The sequence below is a fragment of the Orbicella faveolata genome, unplaced genomic scaffold, assembly GCF_042242905.1.
Source record: "Orbicella faveolata isolate gen_17 unplaced genomic scaffold, um_ofav_v1 contig_34, whole genome shotgun sequence".
Taxonomy (NCBI): Eukaryota; Metazoa; Cnidaria; class Anthozoa; order Scleractinia; family Merulinidae; genus Orbicella; species Orbicella faveolata.
Window position 1 is genome coordinate 11,830,769 of NW_028301563.1, and position 24,670 is coordinate 11,855,438.

The 24,670-nt window shown below is 39.7% G+C and overlaps 1 protein-coding gene across 1 annotated transcript; it reads left to right on the forward strand.

The window, feature by feature from the left end:
• The first annotated feature begins 1,751 nt into the window (after positions 1-1,751).
• LOC149104782 (uncharacterized) lies at positions 1,752-19,910 on the forward strand. Its single transcript, XM_089271045.1, has 10 exons — positions 1,752-1,836; positions 4,397-4,683; positions 6,330-6,426; positions 10,647-11,147; positions 11,607-12,037; positions 12,468-13,233; positions 13,762-13,873; positions 15,145-15,394; positions 16,092-16,883; positions 18,645-19,910. The coding sequence occupies exons 3-10, from the start codon at positions 6,372-6,374 to the stop codon at positions 19,908-19,910; spliced, it is 4,173 nt and encodes a 1,390-aa protein (XP_089127171.1). The 5' UTR covers positions 1,752-1,836; positions 4,397-4,683; positions 6,330-6,371.
• The last annotated feature ends 4,760 nt before the right edge of the window (positions 19,911-24,670 follow it).

Here is a 24,670-nt window from a genome sequence, read left to right on the forward strand (position 1 = left end):
ATGATGGTTAAATAAAACTTGTGAAATTTATTAATATGCAATCTTTGTTGTTCAAGCTTAAAAGCAAACAATCAAAAGACGTAATCAGTTAGTGTCATTCTGTTTTCAAAATGATACAGGCGGGGTTTTTTGTATTAAAATTTACGGAATGCATAATTTGTATTGAGGTTTGCAGCTCATTCATGTGACCTGAATAGTGTCTTTTCATTGGATTCATTCCTTTGGAAGTAGCAATGAATTTTGCAAGTATATAAATAGAGAATACCACTGTTTGCATTGTACTTCTAGGTGAAATTACTTAACGGTTGCAGCTGTACAACAGTTTTATCCTGAGGATAAATTCTGACGCTTGCGCTGTCTAATGGGGGAAGCCGGGGAATTATATGAAGTACTTCTATTGGGTGAGTGCTCATGGTGTTAGTTGTAATTATGTTGTTAAGTTTGTAGGATCTTTATATATTACACAATGTAACTTTCAAATTAAGTCATTTAGTTTAATCTGAAAGGGTTAAGGTTGTATGAGTTAGGGTTCAGTTGTACTCTTTGTTGTATCATATATCATTATTATCTACTAATTAAGCAAAGGAAGCTAAAAATTGAGCCAGTGGAAAAACAAAAATGCTCAACAAAAGATGTTTTTCATTCTTGAAAGTAACACGGGTGGTGATCAGGTGGCCGATAGTAAGTGAGTTGGGGCTGGATGGTCCGTGTTAAGTGGTCACGGACATTGTGTTGTTCTTAGTCAAGATAGTTTGCCGTCACAACACCTCTTGATACAAGGAGGACTGGATGCAAGGGTGTACATGTATATGTTGTAGTTTAAACATAATGTATTTTAGGTAAGAATGTCTTAAGCCAGGTTATTTTGTTTTAACTTAGCTTAGATTTTGCAAATAACTTTATTTTTTTCTTCATGTTTGGGCTTTTCTTAAAAAAGAATAACATGCCCACCACCCACCTCCCTGACTGTCCTGAACCCTACCCTACCCCTAAGGGGACACCAAAAATAAAAAGGATAGGGTTAACGCTGTTCATTGAAAACTTTGAAAAGAACCCCTAAGAGGTACCGAGATCCTCATCGTTTTTATATGGAAGTCCACCCAGTACCCTACCCAGCCAGGATCCCATTTTAACCCCCACTTTTTTACTTTGTACTCACCTAGATTCACCCAATCTCTGACTTTGTAGTCCACTTTCATCTTCACTTGGCTATGCAAGCAATCATTACAAATTTTTGAATATTTAATGGCCTAATAAGTTATTGGTTTCCAGACTCCCCCAACCCCTTTGATGAAAATTAGACTAGTTTGAAATCATCCTGACCAAACAAAAAGCATTTTTAACTACGACATATATACATGTGTACCAGTCTGCCTGGTGAACTGTCAAACTGTTGGGCACTTTGGATAACTGCCTTTGGGGAAGCAGTTACCTGTTGTGGACTAGTGTCCAACTCTAAGAAGAGTACCAGTAATCTTGTTTAAGGGAACTGTGATGCAGTGTAAACTACAGTAGCCTGGGGCCTACCGGTGAACTGTGAAACTGTTGGGCACTTTGAATAACTGCCATGGCTTTTCGCTTTGCTCCTCCATTTTGGTAGCTATAGGAAAAGCTCTCTTTCTTTTGCTGTTTTCTACAAATCTTAGTAATTCCGTAATTTTCAGTGATTGAGTAGAATATGATAAGATATCTAGCCCCCGTTGTCCTTTAAGTTTTGAATTTAGCTTTTAAATTGTTCCTGAACAGGTGCTTCTTCTGTTGGAAAAACATGTTTGTTTAATAGATATGTTAAGGGACGAGCTGGTTTCAGTTCTAACACTTGGCCCACTACTCAAGGTGAGATGCATGTTTAGTTCTAAACAGCATTATTTAAACTGAGTAAGTTTAATTATTACATGACCAAGTTAGTCCAGTCAAGGCCAATAACCAAAACTAACCAATTAGATTGTTTTATTGCTGTTCCATATTTTCGCTTATGGCTTATCTGTTTATAGGAAATAACTTACATGTCAGAGCTTGTTAATCGTTTTCTTCCAACTTTTCCCCGTTTTGCCTCGCGCTTACGTGACCAGAGTCACGTGGACACGAGGATATGGAGGGTTTTTGCTGTATTCCTGTGTAAGGATTCTTCCCATTCCGATCCTAATGAAGATTCCTGTGTAAGGATTTTTCGCAATTCTGATTGTATTCTGTTTTCTTGACATTCTATTAACAGCATGAAAGCATATCATCGCATCACGCTACTTGGGTTAAACTCAGAAGCAGGTCAAATCACTCTAGACAAATCACACGGAACTGATTCGCGTTGACTGGTTTTTGACTCTTCTGTATCATTTGAATCCGTGAAATGAATTCGAGCAAATAACAACATATTTAAGCTTAAAGTTGGCTTTAATTACAGAGCCACGTAAAGGCCCCTGAAATGGAATCTATTTTAGAAAACCCTTTTTAATAAAGGGTCGTAAAAGCTGAAGTCTCAAAAAACTAAATACCACTCTAACATGAAAAAAAGTCGAGATGGAAATGAGCCGATTCAAAACTATCATATAATGTGCACTTTCTGACAATAAGCAAACAGGTGTAAAACAAAACAAAACAAAACAAAAAATAACTGTCAATAAGGGCCAGATTGTGTCAGATCGAATTGTGTTCGTAAAACTACCGGAAGTGAAAATGCGCTCCTGTTTACTTTAGCTAGCGTTACACTTGCAGGAGTAACTGCAGAATACCCTGCCACATCGAGCCCTTCACTGAAAATGGGTGACTACGGGTATGCGCAATTTATTTGTAACACGAATAAATTATATACTTCAGTTTGAATTAATGAGTTTCTGCGTACTGCGTAGCCGGCTACGAAGAATTAAGTGACATGACATTCTGCCGTGAAGTCCGCTTAAATTGCACTTGTTTGGTTGGGTAGTAGATTTCCTCGCACTCTAAAACAAGTGACACGAAGCTTCCCAAAAGGCGTTTGATTTTCAGTCGTTTAGTGTCAGGCATGAGTAAACGCTAAGTCAGCTCCCAATCAGGATATGCGCAAAAGTGAAGTCTATATTGCCTTTTGAGGTTTTCTCTAAACAACTAGACGCTGTAAGAGCGTTTACTCGGGCTTCGTACCACAGTATCAAATCGCACCATACGAAAACGCGTATTGGACACAATAAAAGCAAATTAAAGAATCAGGATATTTTAGCACAAGAGTTCCGCTTAGATATTTACTATTCAAGTTGCTTCGTTGAGTATCCTCCTCATCCTATCGCAAGTTGTGAGTTTAAACCATTTTGGTTCAAGAATGAAGCAAAGCTGTCTACGCATTGATTGGGAAGTTGTTTGCAAAGAATTTTCGAGGTCTTTTTACAATTTATGGCGATTACTTTGCTCATGCTAGCAGAAATTGTACGAAGTTTGTTTGCTGGTCGTGGCGATCCGGGTAAATTGTGTAGCTGAACATCTTTGCCGTGTTGGGATCTTAAATCCTTTTCAAGAGTCATATCTCCTTTGGAGAGCGAATAATCCCTTTCGAGAGAGCCAAAACGAATCATGATAAACTCCTTCGCGAAAACAACAGTCCTGTGACTAGGCTCAAATTGCATTGCACATAATTTGCATAAACTTTCAAGTTGTGTATTTTGCGCGGTGCAAGAAACAAGTCGCATATTTTTAATGAGCTACGAGTCCAAAAACGTTTTCCTGTTTAGCTCGTTTTATTGCAATATGATTTGCGTTACTGCAATGTTCTAAATAATAACAGCAGTAGCCACGTACCGTCATTGACTACCTATTTTTTGCCAGTGTTTCGTAGATTGAACTCATACCGCAATCTTCTCAGTTGTTATCTCACGAGAACGTTTCGAGCGTGAACTTTGCTTACCTGGCTGGTTTTCAAGCGATATAATTCGTGGACCGACCCTTTCTGAAAACGATCGACATCTTTGTATGTGAAATGAATGTATAAGGCGCGATTCTTGCCAAAACTTTCTTCGCAAAACACCGCATTCTGTCACGAAGAACGAGCAATCTCGCCTTTCTCGTCCCCAGTTTCCATGGTCTACGCATGGAACGCCTGGGACCATGACCCCCCTTTTGGCGACCAAAACGCTAGCATTTTAAGACTCGGGCTTTCCTACGGAAGCCCGAGTAATTATGACATTTTTAGTAAATCGTTTATTAACCAAGTTTCACGCTTGGTACCATACTAGGAAAATATCGGTATTTCATTTTTTGGTATGGACCTCACTGCGCTCGGTCTGTACTGTCGCGATCTTGAGCCGATATTCCTTCAGTATATCTTCCGAGCTCGACTAATGAGATATTCTGACCCCACCATATTTTATATAACGAGTTGAATTAATATTGACTTATTAGATCTTTTCCACTTTAATTTAACTGTTTCTAGTTTGCACTTGGTATAAGACAGTTTATCTCGATCATGACAGAGCAGTGTTCCTTGGAATAGAAGACACTTTTGGCATTGGAAGATGGCATTATTTTGGTAATGGCTATACTGTTGGCGACATCAGTGCGGATGCTGTTATTATTGTGTATGACATAACACAGCAAGATTCACTTCGAATTGCAAGGCAATGCCTTGACGAATGTCGGAGGAAGTTCACTGCAAATATTTTCAAAGCACTTGCAGGAAACAAAGCAGATCTTGTTAGCGACAGGAAGGTGACGTTTGAGGTAACTTGTGTTTGTAGCCATAGCTTTACGTCAGGTGTAAAATCTGCAGTTATATTATCAAATCCAATTCTGTCACACCGTAGGGATACAAGTTCTTGAGGAAATCCGTTATATTAATTTGCACATACATTGCATTACCTCGGTCTGATTTTTACTCTAATAAGTTTGCTAGCTAATCGGTATCAAGCTCCATTACAGGATATCTACCTGCGATCTGCCACGGCAAATATAGACACAGAGTTCTCATTTTCATCACGCACCTCTTGGTCTTCCACACAATAAACTCTATGACTTGCTAGACGTTGCTCAGAGTTTTATTTTGCTCGCTTCCAGTTATCTATGAGGCACCGTTTGTAAATTTTTCATTTATTTTACTTTTCGGTCGTTTTTCGATTGATCTCAGTGTTTATCCGTTGGTTTTTTTTAAAATCAGTGTTGGTTTTTTTTTTTTTTATCATAATTCACTACTGACCGTCCCTTTTCACACAAAAAAAGGTTTTACTACAATTGGTTATTTGTTAAAACCCAACGTACAACATTTGGTTATTTCACAAAACGATTCATCTTTGTATTGGTTTGTCATAAAACCATTCTTATATGGTTTTGTTTTTTGATAAAACCAATGTTGCGTTATTTAGTTATTTGATAAAACCAATCTTGCGTTATTTGGTTATTTGTCAGAACCAGTTTTGTGTTGCTTATATTAATTATTAGATAACACCATTGTGGCGTTACTGAGGTCGTTACTCGGATATTTATTTGACGAATTAAACCATTATTTCGTTTCAGTGTTGAAACTTTTACCATCGTATCCCCTGAACCTTTGTTTTGGGGCATCTTACAACTAAAAACCCTTTGGCCTGTCCTTTTTACGTTTTGAACGATGTTAACGCTATTATTTCAAATAGCCAAATTTAATTTTATGAAATTGGTTATTTGAAATAACCTTAGTGTCAACTCGATGGGCTCAAATGTCGCCCAGCAGTATTGTAACATAAAGAAGGCGCTTAGTGTTTGCGTAGAGTTTGATCTCCGCGGTTGAGTAAATATGGCGTACGGATCAGGTCAGAATGCGAGGTTGTGTACAGCCGTTACAAGAGCAATTAGAGAAGCCATATCTGTTGAAGAACTGATACACCATCATCAGGGAAGAGTTTTTTCTTATAATCTATTGATCGTTATTCAAGTAACAAAGGACAGCATTTTCGGCGTGGGGCAGCATTTGCAAGGCCGAGGTCACAGGTTTTCACCATGCGGACCGACTATAAGCCGTTAAATAACTTATTTATTTTTCCTTATCTTATAAAGTGGAAGACAAAAGTTTAAGACCGTAGGTAGAGATTTAGAAAAATCCGGACCGCGCTGAAAACCAATCAGATTGCAGGATTCGTTACCGTGCACTCTTGTGGAAGAAAAAAAAAAACTATTCGTGAATGGGTGGTCAGTAATGAATAATCATAAATAAACCAAGTTATCACGAAAATATAAACGACCAAAAGAAGAATAAATAATTGATCATTACAAACGGCGCCCTATGGTTATCTGTGTACAGTGTACCTGTGTAAATCCAGTTCCCCTCCTAGGCTACTGAAACTACAGGTTCAGACCATTGAACAGGGTTTTGTTTCTTGAATTTGACTGTGTAGGACGGTCAGTCTTGTGCACATGACAATGATGTGGATCTATTTATGGAAGTGTCAGCATTAACCGGTGAGAATGTGGAAAAGTTGTTCGTAACAGTAGGTGAGTTAAAAACCGATCTGTTTTTGTTTTACTAAATTTTTGGTAACTTCTGTTGACCTTCATCATAGCTACAATGTTAAAAGGTTCGTTACTGCTTGTGCTACAAAGCTGTGTGCTGTCGTTTGTAATTTGAATTAGAGATGCGTAAGCGCGAGGGAACGTTTTACCCTCGTTAACGTCATCGTTGCCCTAACTCCTACATATAACTCCTCTTGTGGTATTTGGTCACACCTCGTTCGAAGACCCGGGCATCTATCAGTTGTTTATCCCTGGACTCAGTACGTTGTTTATTTGCTGATTCGCTGTTGCTCGCATGTTTTGCTCCTTGCGAGCTCCACGAGCGCTTACGAGTATTCTCCATAATCTAGGCGAAGAAACAGTTATAGCACCTCACTTTGTATACGATCCCTAGGACTTGGTTGATCGTTGGTCGGTCCTTGGGCGTTTTATAAGGTAATGTTCTTAGCGGTCTATAAGATAGTCAAATGTGAAATTTTTGGAGGACGCAACCCAAACGATCAGATGCACCCTTAACATAAGGAAGCACCGCAAACCCCAGTGGCCTCTCCTGTGACTGTCTGGGTTTATTTTATTGTTGAGACACTTCCTTAATAGTCAGTCAGGACACCAATTCGCTTTCAAATAGGTTAAAACTTGTTTCTGCTCATTTGTTATTAGTTCAGGACGTGAAGTTGGCGTGAAGTAAGTTGGCACTTTTTTGTAATACGGAGGTCCCGAGTTCAAATCTCCTCCCTTCCACTAGATGGATTTGTGTTTGGTGGTCCCAGATTCAACTCTTCCACGCTTTGTAAATAGCCAACTGCTCAGTCTCCCGCCAGTTTGGATTTTTAACATATTTCAGTTCAATTCACAATATTTGTTTACTCATTTCAGTGTCGTTAATTAGCATAGTAGTGCTAAAGACTTTCACACTGTAATAAAGTGATTTATTTTATTAATTTGAATTGACCAATCAGGATTCAGTAGGGCCGGGGAAAACCATTGTCGATGTCAATGTTTGTTAACGGGAAAGGCTTTGAAGTCGGGAAACTTTTCTCACTAGAGACAGCGTTGAATATTGACATAAAGAAAACTATAACTTCGAAAGCCACAGCAGATTGTAAAAAGTGAAAAATATGCAAAATTTTGTGTCTCCAAGCTTTTAATTTGGCGCCGAAAATCAGCTTTCCCCGGCGTGTCCGGCGACTCGCTCTTAACTCGCCGAGTGTCGCCAGATAGCATATTAGTTGTGCTATTCTGAGCAAAATATGTTGCTCCTCGTCAACTTAAGGTATCAGTATACCCCAAACAACCATCATTCGTTTGCGCCGCTTTACGGTCGGACATTTGACGAAAACTCCAGTAAAGTATATATTTTCTGAAAGTTTAAGAATTGTAGATTACGAAAGTATATTTATTAAGATAATATAAAAAAAAATATATAGCGAATATGGCGCTCTATTTCCCAAAGTACAGAGGTTCACTAATCAAGTTCGTTTCCGATCGGGTTTGAGCGAGAGGACAGGATTAACATCGCTATGTCTTCTTGACACCTTTCTTAAAAAACGGAGTCGAGAATTTTTTTTTGTCGGGTTTGTTTTTGACACGCAGTTAAACTTTGAAAGTTGATAAAACATGCATTCTCTTCACTAAAATAGTCATAACTTTTGAAAGAAGCGAAAACTAAAAATTTCCCGACACCTGTTTTTTTTTTTCTTGCCTGATTATCGGACAACATTCTCTCCAAATTTCAGCGAAAGACCTTAAAAACTCGCTGGAAACGAACTCAAAAGGTGTGCTTTACTCGCTGAATTTTTTTTTTTGAGATACGAAGGAAAATATACTTGAAGGCGTTCTTGCGGTGCAATGAGATAATTACACAAAAGGTGTGAAAATAATGACGCCTTGATCAATAAAGTGAAGGCTCATTTTACTTTACCAATGGAGTTCGTATCAATTACAAAGCGGGCTCAAATGTGGGTAACCCAAAAACACTGACCCCGGTCCGCGGACCCCCACTACGGACTGGGGTCCGCTAACTACCCTACGGGCCGGTCTACGGACTACCCCTACGGACCTCCTCTACCGACCACCCCAAAATAGTGTAAAGATAATAAATATAGATTTCACTTATGGGTTGTCTAATAGATTCATCGTGTCGGCGAAATTTCGAGTGTTAAACTGTGCAAATGTAAGAGACTTGGGTTTTAACACCCCCCTCCCCCCCCCCCCCAAAAAAAATGCCTAAAAGCTGTTTTCAGTGTAAGGAGATGCCGATGGCAAAACGAACGAAAGTTTTAACCTTCCATTCGTAGCTCAATCTGGCTATGTAAGATGCGTTTTTGAGTTATTTAAGCTTGTTTGTATCTGTAATTCCGCTGAGCAGATTGTGAAGCCTGGAACGAGTTAACGAACCCACGGGAGAATGGGCTAAACAAAATGGCAGAGGGGAAAGAGCACAAATTTCGAGGCTTCCCAGAGGTTTTCTTGAGGCTACCCGGAGGCTTCCCGGTCTTTCATATACTGAATGGCCACACCGAAGGAAATGGCAATGTGTAATGATATAACTTGCGCCCGAGCCTGAACCCAAGTCTGTTATATTTGCACAATGTAACGTTTGAAATTTCGCCGACACGATTTTGTTTTTATTCTATTTTGGGGGTGGTCCTTAGAGGGGGTCAGTAGGGGTAGTACGTGGACTGGTCCATAGGTAGTCCGCGGACCCGGTCCGTAGTGAGGATCCGCGGACCGGGGGCCAGTGTTTTCGGGTTACCCCTTTAAATGTTGCCTCCAGCGGGATATATCCTTTGCAAGATCTGAATCCCACCGCTCGTGTACCCAGGCTAGTAAGAAAATATTTTTCGGTTCTGTTTCTTCTTTTCGATCTGTATAACGCATTTGCTTGGAGATGCCGTAGGCAATGAAAGAGCGCACTCGTAAACAACATAAAGGAAACCCACGAGATTTCGATTGAGTTGAGATGCTACCGTGACCTCTTCGGACGGCGCCAAGGAAGTAATGCTTAGAGAATGTCAAATATCTTCCTCGTCCAGTGCAAGAAACTGCTCCTGCTCGTAGCAGGAGCCTTTGTCGCTGGCCAGCTAAAGCATCGGTCCAATTCTGATCGATTGTTTTGGAAACATTTCTGCCCTGGCATTTTGCTATGTAGTAATTTCTTCGCACTTGCAAATGGACAAGTGAAGACATCGACGACATATTTAAGCTCAAATCAACAATCTACAAACGGAGAACACTCAGAACAGCTCGTCGACTACCAAACACAAATGTAGGCAATCGTACTACGCGGCAATCTGTCACGCAACTTTTTATGTACTTCTCGTGACAACCCGTTGAAAGCTATCAGTTAGAGGTAATGCAAAGAAGGGTTTTTCGTTCATAACTGCTTAGAGTCAATCTTTTTTCATATAATTTTTTTTTAAATGAAAGATCGCAATAAGATTTATCGGAAAAAGCGAAAAACAATTTTTTTGAAAAATGGTCAATTTTGGAGTATACTGGTACCTTAAACTTAAGGTTCTCGAGTGAAGTTTGAGAAGAGGTCAAAGTAACTTTGCCATTCTCTCTATTTTTGTTAACTGCGAAGAAAAAGACTATTTTAAGGGCAGCTTGTTTTTGACTGCCGCTCGTAATGCGGGCGTAGCCACTGTATGCAAGGTATGTCACTAGCCAAATTATAAAATTTCAGTACAGCCTAACCTGTGACTTTTAAAGTTGTACCACCCTTGACTTATGTCTGTGCTCCAGCTCTTTTGTGAGTTGGCGAAAAGTGTAGTGTTAAACGCATCCTTATCCTGCGTCCTTAACCTCACCAGAGTCTTCTAAGACTGCTTTGCTTGTACCATTTCTCCAATTCCTTCAGATATTCTTTGGATTGATGGCAAGGAGTCATTGTTGTAAGGCCCGGATGTGAAAAGCATTGTAAAGTCTGACACTTGTCCTGGGTCGCTGTTGCATATCTTTGGCGAACACCACATTGCTGGTGCGGCGCAATTACTTTTAATATTCTGCTGCTTAAGCTTAAACCGCTGACATGGTTTCCTCGTGTCCAGTAAGGATTTAAATAGTACTGAGGCATTATTGACAGTGCATGTTTTGGTTTTGCAGTTTTGATACTGCATATCAGAGAGAGCTGAGTCCTAAATTGAAAAAGGAAACCTTAATCTGAAACAACTGAATGAGGAATTATTATTTTTTTGTAGCGGAACTGTTGGACATGGAACATACTTTAAGGAAGACAATTCGTAAAGATAGCAAGGCTTTAAATCTGGAAGGGAAGAGATTGTTAAGGATTTCAGATGCTGTCACAAAACTGACGGAGGTGGAAATACTGAATCTTTCACACAATGAGCTCGCAAAGTTACCACTTAGTACAAGCAACCTGTCAAACCTTAAAAAGCTGAATTTGAACCACAACAAGCTAACACAGTTTCCGGAAGTTGTTGTCACCCTGATCAACCTGACCCACTTGTTTCTGAATAACAATGAACTTTCAACACTATCGGCAAATATGACAAATCTGGAAAAACTAGAAGAGCTGGGATTGAGTAATAACAAAATTAAAAGACTCTGTCAATATATCGTTGATTTAAACCATCTTAAGAAGCTGTCCGTGACAGGTAATCCCCTGACATATGAAGAAATTGGAAATCTCATGAGGCTAATGGATTTGAAGCCACAAAGGATGTCAATAGACATTACAGGTTAGCTTAAAGCATAGCTAGTTACCTTATGCCATGCCCTGGTGCATCATGACCTAGTAACATTAAGCTAACTTGACTACATACTTCTTAAATTTATTGGTAATGGGCCAATCCTAATAAACTATCCCGCCGAACCTTAAGGGACTAAAACAAAAGAAACAGCTTATTCGTATTTCAATCTCATTGTTATTTCTTTTGTTTTAGTCCCCTAAGCCTTGGAGCCATGTTAGAAATTTACAATTTTTGCTTATAGACCATTTATTATTTAACGTATTCTGATGTGGAAGCGAATAAGATACGCAATTATGATCGCATATTGTTCTTCTTTGTTACTTACTTTTTCAAACCTCTGTGATCAAAATATGCAACAATAACCAATTTCACCTTGTTAATTCCTTTCTGATATACAGCCTGCGCAATAAGAAAAATCATAGCATGTTCTTACAATTACACCTACAGCTCCTGTAGAAATACAAGCGCAAGGAGATGTTACAAAGCTGCTCTATGAAAAAGCGCTGAAGGATGGATTTGTAAATGTTTACCGTGGTAGAGTATTATTGGTTGGTCAGGATCGTGCTGGCAAAACAAGTTTGAAGAAGTCACTCTTAGGTTTACCATTTAACCCTAAAGAACAGAGCACTGAGGGAATCGAAGTTGATCCTTCTGTCTGCGAGATTAAAGTCGATCAGGTAAAAAACTGGAATTCCACTAGCGAGAATAAACCAAGTTTGGCGGAATTTTCTGAAGACATATCAAGAATGTTAGCTGAAAAACAATATCACTGGATCCTCAACGAAGCAAAGGAAGACTCGGAAATGGAATCAGATCCAGAACTGACAGGAGAAGAATCAACAATGGAGGTGGGGACAAACAGCTCGGAAATAAATCAGGTTTGTACGTTTAAGTCTGGGGCCACTCTAGTTTTAAAGTAAGTGGTATGCTTAAGATTAATTGATAAAGATACTCAAAGCTACCAAAAAATTCTGATTTTGGTGGCTAACGATCATTAGTTCCTTACACTGTACATGTAGAAGAGGTTGAGGAGTGAGCAGTGTATAACAGTACTGACACTGGCCGGCCAAGAGACAAGACATTAATTATTAAGTGTCGTTTTAATTTCTTGATAGCTACTTATCTACTTAGCTACTGAATTCAGTATCCGCTAAGATAACTGAGATAGATAAGGCTAACTTATTTATTATGCAAAGTGAGTCCCTGTGGGAACTTTTTCAGTTCTACGCTATTTCGCAGATATAGATACTGCAATAAGCAGGTCCTAATAAGACGACAATGCTACCTCTTCAAAAAACTCCATTTTAGGTTGCTCAACGTGTTGGCACTCTCAAGAACTCAACCATTTCCTCGCGAGAGAGTGAAATGCGAGTACAAACTGAAGCAAAAAATACCGTCGATGACGTCACCAATGACAGCGGTGTAAGTTCTGGTAAAGATTCGACATTGATGATGGATGTAGTCTCACCTACAGAAGACGTCCTAAAACATGCGTATCGGCGGTTGAACAACATGCTTAAAGGCGTGCATGGTGATGCTGAAAAGGCTGATGACGAGAGAGAAACCATAGTCACTGTAGATTTGTGGGATTTTGCCGGGCAGCACCTGTACTACGCTTCTCACCCTGTGTTCCTGTCACCACGTGCAGTGTATATCCTGGTGCACAACCTCAGCAAAGCACTAGATGCCCCATCCCAGCCCTGTGTTCGACAAGGAACACGTGATCAATTTTTGGAAAACCCAAACAACGAGACAAATCTGGAGAATCTGCTGTCATGGCTTGTAACAATCCACAGTATCAGACCAACAGGAGAGGAAATGATTGGCGACTCAGGCGGCAAGCTGCCCTATCTCCGACCTCCAGTGTTCATTGTTGGCACTCATGCTGATAAACCATTTGAGGATATCGAGGTTACGACATCAAAAATACAGCAGGGAATATCTGGTAAGGAATACGAGAAGCATGTTATCCGGCCATTTTTCAGTATTGACAACACGCTGGGCAAGAAGTCATTGTTACGCAAAATGAAGAATTTGTTTGTCAAGCCTGCGCAAAGGCGTAAACGAGAAGCAGGTAAACGATTTTGTTGTGCTGGATCACTGATTAAAATAAAACATTTCAGCTTACAATGAACCGACACTTTATATATGACTATTAGCTAACTCAGGTTTAAGTCTGCATTTGGTTTATTCATGAAATCCATCAGTAAAGCAAATTGGTAAAACCGAGGATCTCTTCAAATACTGGCCATGCCTTTCTTAGAATTGACGTTGTTTTGTGTGGAGGGAGCGGTTTGAATATGTATTGCGGTAAAGATAGCCCTTGAAAGATTTACATTGTTTACATCCTCTGCCAAAGATACCTCAGAAGGTTTATTTTTGTTTTGGTTTAAGGGACCATTAATTTTAGAGTATGTTTGTTTAATAATATCTTTCCTGAGCCATGTTCTCGAATTGTAGCAGAAAGTAGCACAAATCAGCAAACGTGTGTAGAGAAGACACAGGTAATAAGAGCTCATCTGTAACAACTGCCATTCACCTAGGACTTGACGATTAACTTCGTTTGGATCCTTTACAGCTTGTTGCCATTTGTAATTTACAGGGCGAGGAAGTGACACTGATGTTGCTAGTGACGATGAGATTCATGCTCTTCGGACCAAAATCATGGATGTTTTGAGGAAGGAGCCTTACATGGAGGAGACGATACCAGTGAAGTAAAGTCATATCGCAAGAGAAAGAGATCTTCACATCTTTGCGATAACAATAGTTGCACAAGAGGCCTGTAAAAAGGATTCAGTTGCTATGGTCTCCCATTGAGACCTTTTTGGGTTTCTTTGCAACTAAATTGGTCTCTCATTTATACCCTTTCGTACACTTCATAGTTGTACACATCGGTAGTGTAGTAAATTTAGGGTCTGTCTGTCTGCAGTCATTTTATCACATCAACACAACTAGTGCTTCCATTTTCCCTCAACCTTTTCATTACTTTGTACTGACCGTATTTTCTCGATTAAACTCTATGGCGTTCATTTCAAACTTGGCCTTGTACGTAGACCCGGCATTTAATTTTCACTGCATGTTTTTGGTCTTGAGTTTATTAGCAAAGGTTTTTGTTTATCATTTTGGACAGCCATATCTTTAACCATTAGAGCTTAACCTAATACTACACCTCAAATAAATGCTGGAAGGGCTTATTTACAACTCTGTCTTAGAGAACCAACATTTAATATGAAAAATATGATACTATCCTTGGAAAAAGAGTTTGGAACGTATATACTTTATTTGTAACTGCATTCATTGAAAGATCGAGGAGAGTATTTAGGCTATATAAGTGGAGAGAAGCAAGAAAATACCCTCCAATGAATTTAGTAAAAAAGAAATGCGTCTTCTTATCGAGAAACTAGGATTTCTGACGAGCCATGTCTTACATTTGATTAAACTTAAAATTTTTATGAAGTATTACATGGGGATTTTTCATGTACTTTCTTTCGAATTTTACAGGGAAAATATCCGTAAAAATCTCTCGATGGGAATTTTCCGTTCATATGTCATCTTGATAACATATAGCATTTCCCAAGATTTTTTCTGTCAAATTTTCCTATTGGAACTATCAATTATCCCTCTCATGAAATTTTCGAAGCCCATGTTTTGAAATGTCATCGGTTAGGAGATTTCATTACAGCATACACTTTATCACCAAACTATAAAAACTCTTGGTTACAAAAAAAAAAAGGAGACAAAATAAGGGAAAAATGAAAAATGTGAATAAATATGTAAACGGCGGGAGCAAATCACTAAATCACTAAATACCTAGGACTAAAGTAAATTAGCAACAAATAATTGACTAGTAAGTTTCAGGTGAATGTTGGCAATATGGTTGTAAGATGTTATGTTTAACTTTGTTTTTAAAAATTTTAAGGGGGAGATGTTTAATATATGAATACTTTTCGAGGCTAATTAGTTATTTTGTTTTATTGTTCTTTAGGTGGTTCAACTTCGAAAAGGTCGTTGAAGCTTTGGTAGCTGAGAATGTGTATCACATGAATGTGGAACAACTTCAAACGTATGCCAAAGAAGTGTGCTTTATCGAGGATGAAGACCAGTTCTACGCCATGCTACATTTTTATCATGACCTCGGAATGATTGTAAAGCACCGCAGCACAGTCATACTGAAGGCGCAATGGTTAATTGAGTTATTCAAGATGCTGATAACCATACCACCCTTCAACAAAGCGGTACGAAGACGTTATGCTTAGCACTTAAAAAGCCTATCTTTTATACGAAACGCCTAGCGTATTCCCCAAGCAAACTCTTGGTCATATGGACCTACGTAGATTTTTATTGAGAGCAGCTTTTAAATGAGATCTATTCCTCTGGGCGAAGGCAAGCGCATTAGCGGTGTGAGTTACTAAAGTAGCTATTTACCATAGATTAAAACTACGTTCAAATAAAGTCTCAAAGTAATAGCTTAAAATTTGGTAAAACCAAAAAGCTGCCGGGATAGTTAAATTTAGCAAGATTAAGGAAGACTGTGAAAGACGGACCTGTAAAATGCGGGCTGAAGTCTTAAGATACATCATACCTCAGTGACAAAACTCTTTAGGAGAGGCGTTTTCCGTTTCTTTTCTCTTTTACCGATGCAAGTGAACGTACATGAGACAAATCAAAGAACGCAAGGTCCAGCAGGGTTAGACTGAAAAATAATCCCTTAGCATTGTAATATAATTCTGGCCTCGCTAACCATGAGTTTCTCCATAGGTCAGTGGTTACAGCACTCAGCTGATATATGGGAGGTAATGGGTTCAAATCCCGTCGGGGACTCAGATTTTCTCTTGTCACATGTTCGGGACATGTTGAACGTTGTTTTCACAAATCTCCCTTGCTTCGGCAAAAAATAATTATGCAACGTACGTGTGTTTTGTTTGTTGGTAGGATCCCGTAGAATCCAAGTACTGGCTGGAGGTAGAGACAAGCGGTGTCCTGAGCATGGAACTTGTCGATCGTGTATTTTCCAAATTTGTTCAGCAAGGCCTTGTCAAGGAAGACATCTTGGACATGATGGAGCGATTTGGTTTGATTGCCAAGTTCTCAGCTTCGCCAACTGATGTGAAGTACTTTGTACCCGCTCAGCTTAAGTCGCCACCTGAAGACCTTGGTAAACTGGAGCCATCGCCCACCGATCCTTGCCCGTTGTATCTTCATTTTGTGGATGGTTTTGTTCCGCATGGATTCTTCTCTCAGTTTGTTTCAAGATCGATATCTTGGTGTTCCAAGATTGGATCCGTACAACCCCCAAACCTGTACCGAGATGGAGCTTGGTTTGTTGTTGGTCGACAAATAATACATGATATGATTCTGATATGCAAAAAGAAGTTCATCAAGATTTCCCTCAAGCAAAGAGCTGAAGAGGAAGCAGTTCCAGTTTCGACATCACCAGAAACAGCAAGAAGTGTGCGATCGTTTGTGGAAGACACTTTACAAGATTTGTTGAAGCAGTTTCAGTACCTTGGTAATCTGCGGTACGAGTTCTGTGTTGCATGCCCCTACTGTCTGCAGGGACGTCAAGTTTGTGCAAACCACAGCCAAACCTTGTGCACACACGAAGATTGTTTGCACCTCCTTGAAATAAAACAAGGAGGACGTTTGATCTGCATGAAAAGCGTCAGTGGCAAAGTACTCACAGTTCGTGGTTTGGAAAAGTGGTACCCACAAAGAACAAGCCAGGTATGATTTATGAATAAACAGTAATGTATTTCACAAGTAATAAAACCAGTGGTTGACATCGTAGTTCAGCATGGGTGTTACAAATTAAACGCAAAAGGTATTATCTACCTATATCAGGTATTATAAAAAACTGGATCGTTGGATAATTCAATTCGAGAGTTTTTATTGGTTTCGCCATCATGAGTTATAAGCTATTATACCATGCTCTACAAATACGGTAAGCGTACGCGTGATTTTTTGGGCGTTTTTTATTTTACTTAAGCTTTCTATATTTTGGTGGCGTTTCTAATAAATCAATTATTCCACGCGCGCTTGCTGGATATGGGACGATTATAGCCAACTTGGCGCTACGTGCCTCGTGGCTAATACGCTGATTTAGCAAGAGAACGGGAACGTAACTTTACCACGTCGTGCGCAGTACAAATACCCAAACACGGTCAAATTAGAACAGAATCCAGGTTATTTCGCGCGCCCTGCAGTCGTCATCTGACGTTCCCGTCGTGTTCCTAAATCAGCGTAATATCTCATATCCAACGCGCGTTCGTGGAATAATTGTTTAAGGACGGTGCCTACTTTTCTTAGTGCGTACACGTTCTGCGCATCACCCAAGCCATGGTTTAGCTCCACGCGCCCGCTGGGGCTGACATTGACGCAATCAACTACGCTATCACGTACACGCCTAAAATGAAAGCAACATTTTCCTGCTGTGACCAAGTCTAGTTTAATGAACCTGTACTTAAACCAGGAACACCAGAATAGCAGCATATCGCTAACCACTAAGTGTTTACGTCTTCCAGCGGAAAACCTAGCTGTTATCTGTCGAAAATTAGACTGAAATTCAACTGTAAACATGTACCTGCAGATGGCGTAGTACGCGCGCAAAACGAGTGCGAGATACGCAAATGTCTTACTTACTGAGGAGATGACAGGAAAAAAATGTAACGGGCACCGTAAAAGTTTTCAAAAAACTTTAAAAAACGCGTGGTTACCCTTACATTTTATGTTGTGAAATGGAAGTGGCAAGTCTGTTCAACACGTGATTAGTTTCTGGTTGTGAGCAAAAGGTATTTAGACTGTATTTTAGCTGAACCAGAGGGAGGCTGTCAGACACGCTAAAAGCGCTTTTGCAACGATTTTGTTATTAAAAACATATCAAAAATGTTTTTTTGTTACCATTTGCCATGTAGTTTAAAGATCTTTTTAAATGTGTTTGCTTTTCTGTATGTAAAGGCGAATTCTATGGAAATCTGTGAAGAAGTATCCTTTCGTTCTTTTTTCAGGAAAATGCTGATGTCAGCATTTTTGTTGAGATTCAAGGCTAATTATCTCGAAAAAAAAAATGCGTGGCTACCCCAATTTTTCTTTGTGGTTTTTCTTTGCGCAAAAACCTTTGCTATGAGTACGCACCGTCCTTAATAGTCGTCAACATTACTTGCCATTAGCGCAGCATTCGAAAGGAAGAATGTGACAGTTATTCAAACAGCTATAGATCTGTTAAGACCGCCATCAACGGTCATAGGATTTCCCAGTCTTCTTCACATCCGACAAGCTACGGATAAAACCATCGGTGAAAATTCCGCAGTTAAGTTTTACCTTGTGTTCGCTTTGGTTTTCGTGACGCGCAGCCCAATAAACCAAGTTGAAAAAAAAAGTGATGCATACTTACATTGCAAGATAAGTGCATTTCATGTCCGCTTACAATATATACCGAGACAATTGGCTACGATGCATTTTTATTAAGACGTTTTCATTTTCTTGCAGGATTTATGTCTTTCCTCTGTGACCGGAACATCTCAGGGCGAGCCAGCACAAGATAGTCCAGGGACGTCCGTGAGAGTTTTAAAAGTAACTCTCTTAGGCAGTGAGTGGAGGTCGAAAAAAGGAGGCTTGTCAACCGTAAACAGAAAGCTTGCCTTCCAGCTGGCAGAACACATGGAAGTAGAAGTCACTCTATTGGTCCCGCCGTCAGCCTGCTCTGAGGAAGAAAGGATAGACGCTAAGAGCCACAACATTGCCATTAGAGAAGCAGAGAGACTCGTGGGCTACGACTCCCTTGAATGTTTGATTGTCCCACCAGAAGACCTTGCCATTGACATCGTTCTGGGTCATGGAGGAAAGCTTGGTAAACAAGTCCAGGTCATTAAAAAATCTCACAGTTGTAAGTGGGTCCAGGTAGTGCATACTGCACCTGAAGAACTGGGAATGTATAAGAACTATTCAAAGGCGATTTCCAAAGGTGAAGAGAAGCACAGAACAGAGGTAGACTTGTGCAAGTTAGCAAATCTTGTTGTAGCTGTTGGACCCAAGTTGAAGGACGCCTACACTGCTTACCTGGGATCTTGCAAAGAACACCAAGATGTCATTCAGCTGACTCCTGGTATTTTCAGAGAATTTTTAGTCGCAAGGAAAACCACTGAGGAGAGCAAGAACTTTAGGGTGCTGACCTTTGGCCGCGGTGATCAAGAAGACTTCAGTCTCAAAGGATATGACATTGCTGCTAAAGCAATAGTTGAACTGAAGGATAACTCATACCGTTTGATATTTGTGGGCGCACCAGATGGAAAAGAGGAGGACGTCGCGGACAACTTGCTGCACTGTGGAATCTCTAAAGATCAACTGGTCGTCAGGAAATTTGTGCAAAGCAAGGAGAGATTGAAGGAGTTGTTTTGCGAGGTCGACCTTGCTATCATGCCGTCCAGGACGGAGGGTTTTGGACTGACTGCGCTGGAAGCCTTGTCTGCTGGTCTTCCCATTCTTGTGAGTGGAAACTCGGGTTTTGGAGATGCACTGCGTTCGTTACCATTAGGCAAGCCATTTGTGGTGGAGTCAGCCGAGCCTAAAGAGTGGGCCAAGGCAATCACAGCCGTCCGCCATAAAGACCGAGCAGAGCGACTGCAAGAGATTCAAAGATTGCGAACAAGTTACGAAGATACTTTCAGCTGGGAGGAGCAGTGCGAAGCTCTTGTTCAAAAAATGTGGCGAATAGTTCATGGTAAGACTTTCAATGGTGGCGTTGTTTGCTCTTAAGGTCCAATATCAATTCATTTTACACAAGACATTTAAGGGTAGTCGCATGTAGAGGTTAACCGGAAATAATTTACACCACTCCCGGAAAGAAGTTATAAATTTCATACGTGGGAGAAGTCTTGTCGTGGAAAAGACATTTGTGTGGAAGATGTGAGGCGCTTAGTTTTCCGGCGCCAATGTGCTTAAACGTTTATCAGAGGAACGAAAAGAAGTCCAATGTACTTTCTGTATATACGAAGACGATTATTTTAATTTTCATTTGAAAATACAAACATAAACAGCAGTTATCCACTGGATTGTGATTTTAACGGTGGATAGCGTTATCTGCTCATTGATCAACTGACCCCTGTTATCAACATTTTTCATAGTTTTTCTTGAACTGGAAGCAAAGTTCAACGATCTAGGGATAACACTTGTTTTACAAGCAAATCCCTGAATCAACGATTTGGTGCCAATCCTATGTGAATAGTAGCGCTTCTGATGGCTAGTATCTTTTTCCTTATTATTGCTAAGAAGTTTTGGTTTGGTTTGGACTGTCAACAAGTTATTCGTCTCAATGAAATCTTTCTTTATGTACACTCGTCAGTGGCAAAGCTACCTTGTCAGTGACATTTTCTACCACTCGTTTATTTGTTACATACACTGTCCTCTCTCACAGGTTAACAAGGCTAGACCGCTTCACTGTGGCGATACATGACTCAAGAAACTCCTGAGGAAACAATGAAATGTTGCAACTTCTTAAAACTGAAGGAAAGACTGCATTTGAAGAACTTCATGTTATTTTAACATGTACATTGTGTAGCACAGGTATTATACAACTAGGAAATAAGTTTAAAAGCGTAACTTCTAACATCAACGTCAGTTGAAGCCCGCCTCAAGACCACTCCGTCAGTGCGATCAACTCATTATTACGGGCACCTTTTTTGATCAGAAGAAAATGCTTAGTCAGTCATTTTCCTGTAATTTTCTTCAAAGAATCTCTTGAATTCGACCACAATATTATGATGTAGTTGTAGTGATAGTAACGGGATTCCACTGTATAACCTCTTGGAATGCTGAGATGTTATCTTTCAGAAGTAGCTTAAAGTTTTACGTTTCCCAATTTTTTAATTTGACAAATAGTCCGTTTTAGCTTCCAGTGCTACACAAAGTCCTTGCAAAACATTCCAAAAGACGGGCGCTTTGATAATATATTTTTCACGCAAAGTATTAATACTTTTCAGTTTGAGAATTTATTGTATAGTGTAGCTGTCGCTAAGAATTTAAGTTTACACTCAGTGCTTCGGAAAGGTCGAACATTTTCATAAAAGACCTACATGTGACAATGTAAAAGGCAATTATGTTACTCCAAATGAAAAACAGAATATAATTAGTTTTTGAAAAGAAATTTTGAAACAGTATGGTATTTTATATCTTCAAAAAGTTAACCTGTGAATATGTCCTAAAACTTAGCCTATTTAATTTTTGTAGGGGTCTCCAATTAACTCTGTAGTACAAGTAAAACTTGAGCAGGAACGTGTCCAAGTAAATTGATCGAAAGACTGATCAATTCATTTAACGATCGTCAAGGTCGCCCAGGACCTTTACCCATGAATAAATTTATATGATTTTTATAAACCGAAACTCTGGAAAAGGTGTCGCCTTTTAAACATTTTTTGTAAAATTGTCTGAAACAGTTTTAGAATTTGAATTTGCTAAGAATTAACAGGAATATTCACGGATGACTGTTATCTTCCGGGCACACCGTGTGTTACTGTGATACTTAAAGCTACTAAGGCTGATTTATGTAAAATGTGATTTTTGTGCTTCGAGCTTTCAGCTCCAGGAGTTTAGTGAATTGAATTGGTTTATAGTATAGATTCACGTGACAAAGTAGAAAGTAGATCATGGGCACTCCAAGATTGCCTAGAGAAACAATAAATATTAAAGAGAAACGTTCAGTTATGTTTTAGTGATAACGGGCTGAGTATAGAAAGGTGACGAGAAGCACTAGTGCGCTGGACTCGGATCGAGCGGTCCTGGTTCGAGCCCTGCTTGGGGTCATTGTGTTTTTCCAGGGCAAGACTCTTCACTCTCACGAGGCCTCTCTTCGCTCAGGTGTATAAATGGTTACCGGTAAATTGTTAAGACCTGAATCCTGTTATACCTGAGTCGGCGTTTTATGCCTAGTCCGTAATGTTTAGTCCGCGTTTTATACCTAAGTTCATGTTTTATACCCAGTCCGTAGTTCGTAGTCTGCAGTCCGCAGTCTGCAGTCCGCAGTCTGCAGTCCGCAGTCCGCAGTCCGCAGTCCGCAGTCAGCAGTCAGCAGTCAGCAGTCCCCAGAGCGTGTTTTATACTGACCGTGTAAATCGACGCCAATCATGTTTGTTCCGTCGGTATGCGAGACGACGCGCTTTTATTACCAAAACTAGGGCAATTATTTTGTTTACGAACACGACTTTGAATCGCCTTGGCTTTGGGGTAACAGCTTCAGGGCATTTTCACTTCCGAAACAATGAAACGGAGGACATGTTTGTGTATCAAAGCAATCCTGTGGAAGTTGAAAGTTTTCTTCTGTTTAAACACTTTTGTCGCGCGTTGGGTTTGTTACACATTTTGTGCACAGAAATCTAGGCGAGAGACTGAAACTACACATTTCCTCCTTTGATTTATTCAGCAGAAAGCAGCGTTGGTTTTTGTCGAAGAGAAGAGGGTACACAACACGCAGCCAAACTGCATCTTTCTGTTCGTACGTAAAGTCGTACACATTTCGTGAAGACTTTGTCTGCAAGGTTTGTAAATGCCATTAACACTGACTTCGAACTTTAAATAAATAACTTATCCGCTGCAGTCTTCAATAAGCTGCCTCGAAAAGTCTTACACTTTTCGTGAAGACATGTCTGCAAGGTTTTCAAATGCCATTAACACTGACTTCGAACTTAAAAATAACCAACTTCAGTATCCACTACAGTCTACAATAAGCTGCCTCGACACTCGAAAGTACACAATATTGCGCAACATTCGAAAGAAAGTACATGGATGAACAAAGAGATGACGTCATTTGCCCTGAAAAACTTTTTTTTTTGGGTGGGGGGTGGGGGCCAAATTAGTGTCCCCAGATAGGTGCATACACAGATCTCGAATTTTCATGCATTACGCGATTAGAACTACGTTCTGTCGAACGCAACAAGTGATTTTCCGAATTAGAAGTTCATGAATGATCTGTATTTCGTGTTAGCTTATGTCGTCTTGGTTTGTTTTGCATTGACAGACATTCTTTGTTTCTGAGTTGAAAAACGAAGTACATTTATATATTCAATCCTTAACGCACGATCTTGAAGCAATACTCAATTTTCCTTTATGATATAAAAGCAATATTTAATATTTATTGTTTCGCTTCAACACCCAGAACTAAAACTAGCGTGGCTTTCTTTTCTGAAACGAAAAATTACGTTACTTCCTCAGGCCCCATTTATATGGTCTCGGATACCCGAGACAACCCTCTTCCCGAGTTACCCTGGCAGAGGTAACTTTTAGCTCATTTCTTTGCAAAATTCAACCAACCGTTTACAAGAGGATGGACGAGTTGTCTCGTCTCGGCAGGTAGGGTAGCCCTGACAAGCGGGACAACTTTTCTTCATATAAACGCTTTGACTCGCCTAACCGGGACAACTCCTGGCGTGGCGAGTGTCAGGTAATGCCTAGATTTAGGATTTAAAGCAGAAATTCGTATCAAAGAAGTGAAAATTAACTCGACAAAACCCACTGTGATCGAATGACCGAGGGAAACTCAAAGAAAGAGGGATATTTGCACATTTAATTGTTCAATAAGCGTTATGAATAATCATGCGGGGTCAACTTTGACTCGGCCTACAGGGACTACGCTTTCACATATAAACTCTCGATACTGCAGTTGCCTCAGAGAGAGGCTGAAGTTGATCTCCCCTGCCCGAGACCATATCACTGGGTTCTTAGTTTAAGCTTCGGCCGTCAATGAAGTGCTAAGACATTGCTTCCTGACTGAAGAGGGAAGCAAAAAAATGGTGTCAAACAGTTTTGTTCACATTGCTTTTTAGTTTTAAAATAAGATGGCAAAACTGTAGATCGCCGTTTGATTATAAATTACTGCTTTCTTCATTTACTTTTATCAAATTTCACTCACACCGTCTTCCCAGTCCTAACTACTTTATAGAAGAAACGGCTTCGAAAGCCAGCTATTAAACGTTAACCCAGGATTAAAAGTTAACCGAAGTATGTATTAATCTTTTTTTGTATAAAAATGTTTTTCACTGCTTATGCTTTGTATAGATTGAGATTATTCCAATTCAAAACTGAAGGGCAAACAATATGAACAGACAACGTCAGCGACAAGTTGCAAAACAGTTGCAAAACTGAAATTAAAATTTTCGCTAATCCTGGGTTAGCTTAATCGGGCTTTGAATGACCCTGCCCTGATAATTAACTCGAAAAAGCTTCCCTTAAAGGATTTCAGTCATGGTATTTTGTGTTATTTTGGGCACGTACAAAATTACCTTTAAATTGAATGAAACCTGAAAATACTAGTTTACTAAGGTGAAAAAAGACATCAGAAATAATAGTAAACCATAAGTGGACAAGGATAGTTAAGGAAAGACAAGATTGACACGGATTACAAACGACGAACTTGAAAAATTTTAGGTTAAACTTTTCAAGATGCACAAACCGTGACGTAGCTCCTTTAATCTAGACAATCCATGAACAGGAAACCTCAGCGAAAAACTACAAAACTGAAATCAAAA